The following is a 14,148-nucleotide window of genomic DNA, read 5'->3' as shown; positions in this document are numbered from 1 at the left end:
ATGAAGCTACCCAGGCCAAGGCCTACTTGCTCTTTTAGGATCTACTAAATTAGAACGGACTTTGGTAAAAGTAAAATTCACCCTTGGGCTTTAGAGCTTCACCTCTTGGGCAAAACCTTAGCAAAATGCTTTGGAGGTTCCACCAAGCTGATCCCAAAACCTAATAACCTAATAAATTTGGATCTGCTAAATTGTGGCAAGTTACCTAAGGCTTCCGGGACTTCATGTTTGGAGTCTAAAGAGTTATTTTTAATTACTTTAACTTAGAACAACTACTTTCTATTTTTAAACTCCTATAATTGCTCTAGGTAATCTCTGTTGTCCTCTACCTTTGGTCAAGGTTGCTCGGGATATATCTATCCTTCCTTGACATGTACCTATGATCGAGATAACTAAACCCTTGCTCTTTTAAAGACTTCTCTCTTTTTGGTCCCAAGCCTTTGATCGAGTTGGTCCATAAGCATTGAAATCAACTTCATTTGTTCTCTTTTATTTTTCCTGGGCTTAAATGATCAAATTAAAATGGAAAATGCTTTTAAAAGGGTAGAAATTAATTATCATGACATGCAACATGGTGTATAAGGAAGTGAGCACATCAATAAGTCTCCCTTCAGACCCAGTGCTAAAGAAGCTGGGGAGAAGGAATTGTAGTTAGCTGACTACCTCCAACATGGGCTTTATGAAGCCTAGCACTTCTCCATGGAGTTTGTTGTTAAAGAAGGATGGTTCTATATATATGTGCATAGACTATCACAAGTTGAATATTGCCACAATCAAGTATCTTGGCTCACACAAACACTCTAACTCAGTCTTAGCCCCTATAACTTCCCTTACCCCTCTCATATGTCATTACTAATAAACTCATTATAATGGACACCTTGTTCACAATGCACCTCACTAAGTTGATTGGTTAGCCAAATATATAAATGATAGCTTTACATAAGATATAAGGCCTTGATCACACATTAAACCTTAATTTTGGGTGCCTTCACATGATAAGACAATAAGAGGCTATATTGGAAATGGAAGGAAAAGTTTGCCCTCCCATGTTTTTAAAAGAAAATCATAATTTGAAAATCCTTATTCTGCATAACATTGGTGTTTCAAAGTATGGATATTCTTGAAAAGTTCTTTGGCACTACATGACCTCGTTAGCATGTTGCAACCTTTCATAATAATTTTGGAAGATGATCACTAATTAAGAACCAAAGCATGTTTGTTTTGACCCAGTCTAGCATGTTGCTTGTATAGACGAAAATGAGTTGGCTCTTGCTCTCATTGATCTTGATTATTGTAAATGTATTGCTCTACCTTATCAGTTAAGTCATATCCTTAAAAGCATTGCCCTCATGGATCTTGAATGTTGTAAATGTAATGCTCTACCTTATCAGTCAAGTCATATCCTTAAAAGCATTTGGACTCCTTTTGCTTCTTCCTAACTCTTAGGTCTACTCCCTATGATAAAAAGCATTGTTGCTTAAAGACCTTGCTAAAGAAGACAAGCCCATGCAGACAATTATTGCTTCGGAGATTGGTAGGGGAATGACCTATGAAGAGAAGTTAGCAATACTTTTTGAGGAATATAGAGAAAAGTTTTATATTATAATCCTTCAATGCAAACTTTCCTTACCAAAGGCAAATTGAAAAGTGCACTTATTTGCAAAAAGCTTGGTGATCCAATTAACCATGCTACAAAATTCGAGGAAGCACCAAGACAAGCATTGGGATCAAGTTGCGCTACTAATAATGATTCTAATGAAAATGTAGAGCCTACTCCACCAACTAAAAAGCTATGCAGCATGAAGAGGACACATGCAACATTCTCCTGTAGTTCAAATAATTGGCATTGCAAAAATAAACCCAAAGGCTTTTTCTCCAAGGTGGGGTTTCCTTTTTTAATTTAAATAGTAATGAATTAAGGGTGTAGACACTCACTATGCTTTGGACATTGACCATGCACTATACAAGTGGTTAGGGTGCCCTTTGCATATCCCTAGTGTCTTTCTTTTTTTTTACAAGGGAAACATATAACTGCTCTACTTACTATGATATCTGCATATGGTTATGGACTCTGGAGAGAGGCACAAAGTGATCAATAACACCTTTGTAGTCATGTGGTAGTAGAGACAAGTGCTAATTGTGGAACACCCCGATGAGAACATGCAACTCAATTGTCAACTTTGAAAAATCGATCAAGTGCGTTTCAATGGGACAACTGTGCGGTCTCTGGGTTGGCTAGAGAAGACAACAAATGCCATTCAAAGTTTGGTGTGCATTTCATTGGGCAAAAAATGGCCAATGTTATTGACAGATGGATGTTGATATAAAATGCGATCACTTTGTGCTGTCGTGGAGAGGAGGAAAAAATCCATTAGGCTCTCTAGGCCACGTCGTCAAGTGAGTCAAAGTTTTTACATTCGGAAATCTTTTGCTGAAACCCTAGTCCACTTCTCCTCTCTCTCTTTCCCTCTCTTCTTTCTCTCTCTAACAGCACCTTTCTTCTGATACTTCTTACCAGATACCCATCACTGCTATTGTCTGTGTGCCGGCCCGCCTCCTCCCTCCCCCGCTCCCCTCCTCCCCCTCTCCCCTTACTCCCCACTTCATCATGACTCAGGGTTCTAGGGTTGGAGCTGCAGCAGGTTCCTCTGCTGCATCTTCTTCTATTGCCATTCCCGCCAATGCTCGCAAGGTCGTCCAGGACCTCCAGGAGATTGTGAAGATCAGCGAGGAAGAGATCTACGCTATGCTCAAGGAGTGCAACATGGATCCCAACGAGACCGTGCAGAGACTCCTCAATCAAGGTAGGCATCATCCTCGCACATGCATACTTAGGCACAAGCGCACCCACACACACAAACGAACACACGCACTCACTATCCCTGCTTATTTGCGTTTTCTGCGAGCTTTGATCACGTCGTTCATTCTCGAGTGTAAGACTTAGGGTTTGTGTAGGGCTTAGGGTTTATTTTCACTTTTTGATCATCTTACGTGATCAAGACTTCATTGATGCTAGAGGATCTGATTGACGTTCAGGAATATTACTGAAATAGTTTCTAGGGCTAAGCTTCTAGAGCATCCGACTTTTGTAGCTGGCCTTGTTTGCTATTCTGTGTTGCTCTTGGATCAGAATGGCTTTTTTAATTTGGTGAATTGTGAATTTTGCAGATACATTCCATGAAGTGAAGAGGAGGCACAAGAAGAAAGAGGTCAGTCTGAAAAAACCTTTGTTATGTTGAAAATCGTCTTGCATAGTTGTTAATAGGTAACCATTAACGTTACACTTCCTAAACCACGTGACCTGGTCGATTGAACTTGGAGGCAATGCAATTCATATGGTAGAATAGAATTGCAGGTTGTGCTGCTTCTGCACTCTGCATGTAAATCTCATAGGGAGAGATCTTGACAAGCAGGTAATCTATGGGTAACATGCATACTTCAAATTGATCAGAAACGAGCATGTCACTTCTGCATCTCTACGACAGTCAAAGCAATGTGAAATCAATAGGACCCATCCCTCAGCCTCTTATCATACAGCTGCTCTATTGGCAAGTTGGTGTGCGGAACCTCAATGTGACAGGTATCTGAGAGATGATATGTATCTGGTTGTATGGGGCAAGATCCTAAAACTTCTGCCAATCAATCAGCATTTGGTGTACATATGTATGGTCGACAAAGTCAGTATTTGATGTGTCTTGGAGGGTGACTTCGGAGTTACTTCGTGTGGTATATTGAACAGGTGTCAGAGGTGTCTAGGATGGCAGTGTGAAGGTCTTAGTGGACGAAGTGTCAGGAGAAGGATTTCTATGGCGGCAGGTTGGTTACAATGGGCTTTTATTGGTAACCAGGAAATATTGGACAGGTAGTATAGCAATGGATCTTGGATGAGCTCGATAACCTTTCATACAAAGGAGTGCTTCAATGGCAAGAGCACAAGCAAGTGGGCATTGGTCATAGTTTGTTACCCTCCATCTGTAGTTTGGGGGACATTTCGTCAGCGGTGTAAAGGAGTTTTGTCCCTGACATGCAATGTGAAAAATAGATATTTGACGTGGAGAGCCCGGTTGTTAGTAGCAGTGGGCCAATTCAGAGAAATATGGGGCCTTTTAATGTATATAGGAGGGCTTGTTCTTTGATCTGGATTTGTTTAGAATGTTGATATTATTGCTGTCTTTGCTTAAGCAAGATGCTCTGTAAGCTAATGGTGCATATGGTCTACTGTACTGATAGAATTTAAATAAGGAGCTTGGTGAGACAAGGGTACGCACTGCTGGAGTGGGCTCTTCTATGCGTGGAGGAAGGCCACGCGCTCGTGGTAATTATGCACCTCGCTACAATTCTGGTATAAAACTTTGCTCGCCCTATTATATTAATACTTGGCTTTGTAAGTTCGTTGTCAGTGCATTCTGAAGTCTAAGGCTTCAAGTTTCTGATGTAGAGTTCAGTAGTGGTGGCAGAGGTCAAGCTTACGGCGGAAGGGATAATGGCACACAGCAGAATGGAAAAAATTCTAACCTGGCTCCTGGTGTGCCTGTGGATTCACAGGCACAAGTTAAGCCTGTTGTACACAGTACTAAGTAAGCTAATTTCAAAAGCATTTTCCCCAATTTGTTTGTTCCCTTTTTCAAGTGCCCATTAATCACCTTAAAAATGATTGGCATTTGGTTCTCTTTTGCCGGCAGTGAGAATGGCCCTATGGCTACAACAGCTGCATCTGGTTTGGCCGTTGTACCAAATGGAAGCTCTCAATACACAAGAGTGGTGCAAGCACCTAGGGCAAGTGTGGGTCCTGGTCAAGCGACAATGGCTGACATTGTAAAATCTAGTGCTGCTAACCATGCCAATGCTGCTAGTGCCCCATTAAAAGTTGCATCTCAACAGCCTCTGTACCCTCCCGATGGCTCTTTGCCTTCTGCATCAGATCATGTTTTGCATTCCTATGTTGACTCGCTCGGAGGGAAACAAAATTTAGGGACCGTGGGGCTTGAGAGGTCAGTTAGAGAATTCTCACCTTCACTTCCACTCCAAGCAGGTTCTACCTCAGAGCCTTCAGAACAAGGTCCTCCGATACGCCAGCTGGGTGCCTATAGACTTGATGCATTTTCTTCTGTAAATGATGGTAGTGCAGCTGACTCGGACATCCCCTCTACCTCTGTTCCCTCCTCTCTTCCTCAGGAGCTGATTTCATCCTTGGAAGTTTCTTCGGAGGGTCCAACAGTCCAGTCTTCGTCGGGTTCACCTGAACAGCCAAGCTCAAGGGCTCCGATTATTGCAAGTCTACATGGGAGGATGGTTTATCAATCGCAGCCCCAGACTCTGGGCAGTGAGAAAGGTCTGTGAACGGGGGTAAACGTTTTTTTGCGACCAGGGTATCGAATCTGCTAATGTTCCATAAAATATTGTTTGGATGTCACAGGATCTGGGTTGGAGTGGAGGCCGAAATCTCCTGTCAAAGCAGCTACTCCTTTTCAGCTGTTTACTTCTGTCAATGAGGCACCTTCCAGATCTGGTACCTCTCAAGATGACAGCATGGAGCTATTCTTGAACTCAACTTCCAAGTTACAGCAGCTTAGTATCCACGGTGATCAACCAGTCATTATCCCAGACCACCTCCAGGTTCCAGAGGCCGATAGAACTCATTTGAACTTTGGAAGCTTTGGGGAAGATTTCGAAACAAACTCTAATTTTGTTGATGACGAAGAGGATGATGACAAGAAGAGCACTGTTTCTGTGGAAGATAGTCTAAACGATGAAGAGACCACTATCGAACAACCACCTGCTCCAAGGTAAGTGGTTATCAGCTTTAATTGTTGGAGCTCTTGGTAGTGCGTCTTCAAACCCCTTCACTTGTAATGCAGCCTTGTGAGCACATCTGCCGTCTCTATTGCTGACAGCTACAAGCAGCAGCCCTTGCCCTCCCCTGTGGAAGCATTGGTTGGCAGAGAGGATGTTAAAATAAATATGCCAGCACCTGTAGCTCTACCAGTATCACAACCAGAGGTGTCAAAGCCTGAAACTCTTGTTCAGCAAAGTGTACAGCATCCCATTCTGTCAAGTGTGCATGGCTATGCAGGCTCAGGAGCTGTGCCTCAACTTACAAGTGGGCAGTTTACATATGAGGCACCTGAAACCCAAACTCAAGAGGTTTCTCGCCCTTCAAGCTTTGTGGTATGTTTCTATGTTTCTGTGGAGATTTTCAAACATAAGTGAATGTAGATTTGTCTCTGTGATTTTTTGATTGCAATTTGGACTGTACAGTCATATTCAGATCCTAGTGCAAATGCCAACTATTACAATCCTGTTTTTCGGCCAAGCCCAGACCTGGATGCCCGATATGCGCAGTTTGTATCTGCAAGTAGTAACAAGTATGGTACAGGCATCCCTCAAATGACAGGTCAAGGTCTTTCATCCTCTCAAGAGGTATTCATCTATAACCACACCAATTTTAGAATCTATAGATGGTTTTGTTGTAATCCCAACCTGTGCTTATGATGTTTATTCATTGCCAACCCCTTGTCCTCTGCATCAGGGTGGAAACTCTATCGCTCTTCCTACAAGTGGTCCTGCAGGACAGACATCCCAAGCGGTCAGCCTTTCTCAAAGCACACTGACAATACCTCAGCAACACATTCCAATTCAAGCCTATCCCTCCCAACACGCTGGCGTCCCGTTAACTCCATTTGGGGCCAACGTTTTTGGTATTCATTTTGTCCCTCAAAGCTATGGCTACACCCCGCCTCCTTATCAGCACAGCTATTCTGGACATGGGCATACACCTCTACCTCAGGCCCCTGATATCTTTTTTGCTCCTGGTAGTAGCTATGGAGCTGCTGGATACCCTTCCTCTGGTGCTGTTCCCATGAAATATGCCTTTTCTCAATATAAACCTGGTGGTGCTGCTGGCAATGCGCCGCATACTGCAGTTGCCGCTGGCTATGGGAACTTCAGTACTTCGCCCTCTGGTTTTACAACCATCAACTCAGCTGTGACTTCAGCGTCTGCCTCTGGGTACGAGGATGCGAGTGGACAGCAGTATAAAGAGAGTAATCTTTTTATACCAAGTCAGCAGGTTTGTATGACATTTTTGTGTGGCAGGTGTTTAGTTAAAAGGGATTAGGCCTTATCTATTTTTGTGGTAATGCAGCCAGCACAGGGGTCTGGAGTTTGGATACAAAACCCTCCTTCCAGGGACATGACAGGAATGCAAACTAATTCTTACTATAACCTTTTAGGTCAAGGCCAGCACACAAGTTTCGCTCATACTCAACCCATGCATGCAGTGCCGGCGGCAGCTTATGCCAGTCTATACAATCAATCTCAGTCTGGCTCAGCGCCACCAGCTGTCCATCAACTACTCCAGCAGCCTCAAGCTCTTGGCGCTGTCGGTGGAGTGGGTACTCAAAGTGGAGCCTATCAGCAACAACGCCAGCTGAATTGGCCGCCCAACTACTAACAGTTAAGAATCCATAGGAGGCATGGTTGACAGCTTCTGCTAGCGAAAGGAGTTGATGAGATCTCTTTGCTGCTCTGATTTTAGCCATATTACCTTGTGTGTGAGACAAGCACAAGCTTGGGCAGAGTGTACATAATAAGGTCGTGGAGATTGTTCTCATCCAGAGGGTGTAGCTAGCCTGGCAAGGGTACTTGTATACTGAGTATTTTGTGGTGGAGCTTTGGAGGTATTGAGAGGGATTTTGCACGCTTTGGTGCAGGGAGGCGGGCACCAGTTGTTTCATAGTGGAGTCTCTGACCAGGTAAAGAAAGATGGACAGGGATAAGGATTTGTATCCTAGGGTTTCATCGAGGTCATTGATTTGGAGGGGGATGGATAGAAGCAAGCGGAAATACATGACCTTGGTGTGGTTATGTTCTGTTAATGTGATTCATTGAAGCGTGCCTGTGCGAATGCAGTATGATTCGTTCAGTTTATTTGTTTTTGAGTATTTAATCTATCAAGGCTTGTTTTGGAAACAAGGTCAATCTCCTAGTGGTGGAGAACCCTTGAAGATTTTTCAAAGATGTTTGCTTTGGGCTTGTTAACTAACCCTAATATTCTCATCCTCTCTTTTTGTAGTGTCCTTTTTACTCTCGCCCTTCCTCGCCTTTGCTACTATTTGTTCAATCCTGAACATGTTTGAAACGTGTATTAAGCCTCTCATGTCGGCGAGAAGTGGGATTTGTATGCCCTATTCTCCATGCCAGCCAGACGCTTTCTTGTATGTATTGACTTCTATGCAGCTCCTGCCATAGTCGACACAGATTATAAGAAAAATAAGGTAGCACTTTTTAATCTCTTCTTTTGCAAAAAAGAAGCTTTCAATAAGTACACATGCCTAGTGCATATTCATGACCTTTTTACAAACGAGAAATTGGTATTGTGCGTGGTCACAACATTCTTTACTATGAAAGTAACCTGCTAAAGCATCTTTACAGTTTACAGATCTGGGCCATCAACCTGTAAGGTCATCATGCGGAAGGAGTTCTCCTTAAGTTTTGGACTTGGAAAGCTATCATATGGGTAGTTCAATGATGACCTGAGAAACCTTTGATCACTTTGAAGTACACTGTCACTTAAGTTTATTACTCAACATTTGCCCTCTGAAGACTGATCAAGTAATGTTTGTTAAGCTTGTTTATGTTTGAGATGGATAAAGGGTGAGGATCAGGATAAGTGTAACTGCACAATTTTACATTTCCAAAGTCATGTGCTTATTATGTGGTTATAATTGATTGTACAGGGTTAGTTTCTTTGTTTTTCAGACCATCTGGTTGAGTTGTGTCTAAACTCGTCGTCCACCTGTAATATTCGCTCGCCCCTGATGCAAGATGTAAGATTCGGTTTTCAGGAATTGTTTGGACCATGGTCACGGCCCCGAATTGTTGGATTGTCTTTGCTTGTTCAGGGTGATTGCATTCGCTGTTTCACCACATAAATGAAACTATTTAACAGTACCATTCAATTGGCTGGATGCTATGCAATGTGATGAAGCATGTTTTCACTTTAAACTCCCATGTTTTTGATGATAGGGTGTAATAGTAGACGGTAATTTTTTTTGTATGCATCTCGAAGAGGTGAGATTTATCAGGTGGGGTTGCTCCCCTCTCTTAACTCCTCTTGGCAATTGATGTGTCTTGGAATATGACTGCTGCTCCCTTGATTATTACATATTATTTAGGTGTTTGTGTGTTTTTGCCTTGTTGTTCCACAGATCATTAGATGTGTATGTGACGATGCCACTGCATCAGATGGTTTGCACATGGGTTGGAGCATGTAACGGTCCTGATATACAAGCTCTTGAGATTCTTCATGTTAACAACTTGCAGATGATATATTTGTTATTTGTACCAAAAGAGGAAGGATTGTGTTCTAAACGACACTTCTCTTTTCAATTTGTTGCTAAAGGTATCCTTGTCTTTTGTTGACAATTTAATTTCAAACCAATTTGTTTGATAGACTGAATCTGCAAATGATGTATACTATCATCCCATAGATGTCGAGATATTGTGCTGGACTATCTGAGAATTTAGTGATCAGGACGATAAAATAGTTGGAAGCAAGTAACTCGGCCTCCACCATTGTGATTGAATGTCACTCATTTTAATAGACACCAGAAATTGTTCATCAACCTTATGAGAAATGCGCATTGTATACCTATTTATTATAAATGCAAATGATGAATTGTTCTTTAGCATTTATAGTAGATTGTGGATGTAACTTAACATATGCTCTACAAATGTTTCTCTATCAACCACTTGCAAAGTGAACAAAGGACATAAATAAACTTAATGGACACCTAGGAAATTGTCTCATTAACATCTGGCCCTTCCATTCAACTAGTTATGAAAGTCACATATCATAATGTATTGTCTTGAAACTTGCACCATTAATAAGATGCACACTATATTTGACAATGCTTTTAACACACTTCTTGAAAGCCTAAACATCTTATTTTGTGGGTGATAGAATTGAAGAAAATTATGCAAGTGGATTCATGCCCATCAAGTTTACTTGATGTGAATGATAATGTACTTTGTGGAAGCAAATCCAGTACCACCATTGTTAATGAACAAAGTTGTTAGCACTCTCATCTAGCTGCACTAAGAACAAAGGGTTTTTCTACTTAGTATGCGTGATTTTTCAAAGTATGCAATTTGACGGTTTTAATAGCCTCATTTTGTACATAATTGTAGGGTACAAAGAGTACTCCCCAAAATTAGGGTACAAAGAGTACTCCCCAAAATTTTTGGAACTTGTCATGATTGCTGAATCCGTAGGAGATAAAGACCTCTTTGCAATGTTTATAAGTGTATGTATGCAATATGATACGCTCTTTTCAATCATTTTGCTTTTTTCTTGGCAAAATGCTTCTATATTCATGTTGAAATCACACATGTTTTCATTAGGCTCAAAAGAATTCAAATGCATCTTCAACCAAATATCCTCATCTAGGTTTGGGAAGGGTTTCCATTTTCACCAATGAAGATCAATCTGCAATAAATCTTTCATTTGCATCATTATCCACAATGAATACAAAACACACCTCTCTAGAAAAAGTGTAGAGTTGAGAGACTCTTTAAGGGTATTCTCTACGAATCTCCAACTTCAATGGTGGATTGTGTTGTTCTTTATTCTTTTTAGGGCATCTTAATATGGCCATTTTAAACATCTCTCTCTCTCTCTCTCTCTCTCTCTCTCTCTCTCTCTCACACACACACACACACACACACACACACACACACACACACACACACACACTGTGTCACAGCAGCTGACCATAGCTACACACACACACACACACACACACACACACACACACACACACACACACACACACACACACACTTGGTCATGACTTCTGACTTGGATAGTATCTATGGGAATCGATTAATGTTCTAAATTGCCATTTCTCGCCACAATATTTTGAGTTGTGACTTTAGGAGATTTTACCTTATGTTTTACATGCTAAATTACTGCCTTGGGGCTATGGCTGCTCTAGCACCTCATCTCGAGGGGATTGTAGACTACACTCCGAATCATTGTCTGAGCTCAAATTGAGTTGCTGCCTGGTAAGGGATTACCCTGTGCTGAACAAATGCTTAATTTGTTATGTGGATCACGTTGGTTAAAATTCAAGCTAGTTACCATAAAGCTAAAGCTTTCCCAGCATTTTGTTCTGGCTACCCTATGGGTACTATCCCCTAATCTACCTCCTACCAGTTTTAGTTTTTAGCTAAAACTTACTCTTTGGCCCCTCAACCTAGGGGTTTTCTATTTCACTATTCCTACTTAGGTTTTCATCGTGCTGTCGCGACAGTCATACTACATCACTACCCCGCGCAGACAAACTCGCATAATGAAAAGGTGCCGGCCTTGGCTTCCCTACCTCCCTCTCATTGATGGAATCCTACCCGGATTACCTCTTACATTCTTCGATTCTAGGCGGCCGCGGCACCACCACTAATGAATATCGGTTGGATTGCATCCCTGCTTCCTCCACTATAAAAGGTGAGGGTGTTTTCCCCTCACTTAGGCTTGGTCTTGCTTAGCTGCTTGGAAAATTGCTTGGCATGGCGACCGCTCACATGTTTTCGTTAACTCTAATATCTGACTATAAATCAGGTTGTAAAAAAAACCTCTTTGAAAAAATGATCTTTTGGGATTCTTTTGTCTTTTCACATTAGCAAAAGATCTCTTTTTTGGCTGCTTGATTGGTACTGACTGCATAAAAAATGACAGTAAAGCTGGTAATGTTGCTGGTTATGCATTGACTCTGGTGATGGTACTGGTTTGGGCTTCTTTATCTGGTACTGACTGATCCTCTGCTAAAAACCTGGTGATGGTGTTGACTATGCAAAAAACTCTTGTTACTAGAATACTACCATATTCGGATACTGGTCTTTTTGGGATTCTTTTGAGAAACTGGATACTGGCTGTTCACATTAATAAAGGATTTTTTTGTTGTTGGCTTCTTGACCGGTGTTGAACTGCATGCTGACATCAAATATTTCATGCATATGGTTATTATACTGGTTTTTTGACACTAATGGTAAGTATAATGGCTGAATGCCTGGTGGGGATGTTGGATATACATGCAAGTTCTGATTACTGGAAGGTAAGTTGCTGGTTATTGTGCCATATTCTGATGGTTGCAATTGGTTATGATACATTCACCAAAAGAAAGGGAGGGAGTTTATACTTAAGGATCTGGCCTGGTCGAGCAGGTTCTACACAGATTGCTTCTTGCTTTTACCTTGAAAATTGGATTGCAAAGGGGAATGATCTATGTCCTTTTTTGGTTGCTAAAGGCAGAAAGATAATATATTTTTGCTAATGATATTTTGCTGGCATTGCAGTAGGACTTGGTAAACTACTTGCTCACTTGTGATTAGAAGCACAAAATAAGATTTTCTCTATGGTATGCTTGTTGGCTTTGTTTTATCTACAAACAGGGATTGGTTGGCATTGGCTATGTGGCTAAGGATCTGACCATTTTCATGCATACTCATCTGGCTCTTAGAGATACTGCCTTAAAATGTATGAAGGCTTGAATTTGACTTTTCGGGCTTAGGTTTCATTGGATCTGATGCATGGTATGGCTAGTCACTATCTGGCCCTGATTTTTTGATTCCCCATCTGGTTGGTTGAGGAAGGCATTCATGCTAACTAACTTGATACTCAGATAATTGTCGGCATAATATCTGATGCTATGTACCTGCTGGTCTTTTCTACCCGATTTTAAGATTACTTTCTACATTCATGAATAGGTTCGGTTGGGTAGGACTCGCTTAACCGATGTGAGGTTTGGCCATCCTAATGACAGCTTGTGTTGAGTGTAGATAATTAGAAGTGGATTGGCCTGGAACACTGCTAATAAAAACATTAGAAATCTAACCTTTCTGAGGCCTGTTCTTCAGGTTGTGTTCACCACTTAAATACTGATGCTCTCGCTAATGGTACTTGGATGTGTTGCAAATTTTACATACTGTGATCTCCTTTTTACTATTAGGAGGATACTTCATCTTCTGAAGTCCGGGGCTATTGTGAGGAATAGCGTACATTGAAATATCGGAATAACTATGGAAAAAAATGAGGATGCAAAATCTTCGAGATTTTAAATGTGCAGGACAGTAGCTAGTTATTTTTTTTATAAAAAGTTCGACATGGATAAACTGATAGATTTTTTGAAGCCTGCCATATGTAGCCAAGTCTAACATATCTGTTGTCTTGACTATATGGATGCAGGTGAGAATTCTATCGTGGCTTAAAGAAGTTTAACTTGTTGCAGTCCTACTTTGGAAGCATTTGATGCTGCAATTGGGATAGTTTTTGATACCTTTGTACAAATTCCTTTGGAATGATACTTCATTCTTACTATATTGTACAATTTTGATTCAAAGACTGAATTGTTTCTGTACAGATCTTTGCCTTGACATCTTTAGCCAGTCGTCTTTTTGAACATCTTGTTCACTTGGTGTGTTATTTATTTAGTTTAACAGCTACACACACACACACACACACACACACACACACACACACACACACACACACACACACACACACAGACACAGTGACTGTTATGAGAATGGATGCTTGCTAATATTTAACACTACATGGATGGTAGGTATAAGTTAAAAAGGTTCTAAGTAGGACATGGATAACAATTAATATGTTTGTTGACACCTGCAATATGTATTCAAAGCTTAAGAATCTGTTGTCTTGTTTATAAGAATGCAAGTGAGGACTCTATCTTTACTTAGGATCTTTTTGGCTAAGCTGCTGTCTATTATTATCGAACCTGGCCTCTTTCACTTCAGAATAAGTTGTTCTTTACTATCTTATGTACAAAACACTAGAATGATACCTCATTCTCACTATGATGTACAGAAATGAATCAAAGATTGAGTTGTTTTTGTGCTAATCATTGTCCTTTGTCTAAAGCCACTTGTCTTTTGAATTGTTATGTTCTTTTGTGTATAAGTCTAAAAACAATGACACACCTGTCCTAAACACAAGGTTCTCTCAGAAAGCTGGAAACCAGGACGCTGGCTTTGGATATTTTTGTTTATAGGATTTGATAAACCCACTGCCTATAATTCCTTGTTAGGTTGACAAGTGTTACCATATGAAAGAGGATGGAAAGCATTACC

At 41.0% G+C, this 14,148-nt stretch overlaps 1 protein-coding gene across 1 annotated transcript; it reads left to right on the top strand.

Annotated features, from left to right (window-relative positions):
* The first annotated feature begins 2,475 nt into the window (after positions 1 to 2,475).
* LOC147449057 (uncharacterized) lies at positions 2,476 to 7,924 on the top strand. Its single transcript, XM_086521555.1, has 10 exons — positions 2,476 to 2,804; positions 3,169 to 3,209; positions 4,231 to 4,342; positions 4,439 to 4,577; positions 4,683 to 5,332; positions 5,417 to 5,786; positions 5,859 to 6,168; positions 6,259 to 6,420; positions 6,530 to 7,069; positions 7,145 to 7,924. The coding sequence occupies exons 1-10, from the start codon at positions 2,609 to 2,611 to the stop codon at positions 7,451 to 7,453; spliced, it is 2,829 nt and encodes a 942-aa protein (XP_086377681.1). The 5' UTR covers positions 2,476 to 2,608; the 3' UTR covers positions 7,454 to 7,924.
* The last annotated feature ends 6,224 nt before the right edge of the window (positions 7,925 to 14,148 follow it).

Source organism: Adiantum capillus-veneris, chromosome 10, assembly GCF_014529385.1.
Source record: "Adiantum capillus-veneris isolate H3 chromosome 10, ASM1452938v2, whole genome shotgun sequence".
NCBI classification, from domain to species: domain Eukaryota; kingdom Viridiplantae; phylum Streptophyta; class Polypodiopsida; order Polypodiales; family Pteridaceae; genus Adiantum; species Adiantum capillus-veneris.
The sequence above is the reverse complement of the archived record's forward strand: the minus strand, read 5'-3'. Positions and strand labels throughout refer to the sequence as shown.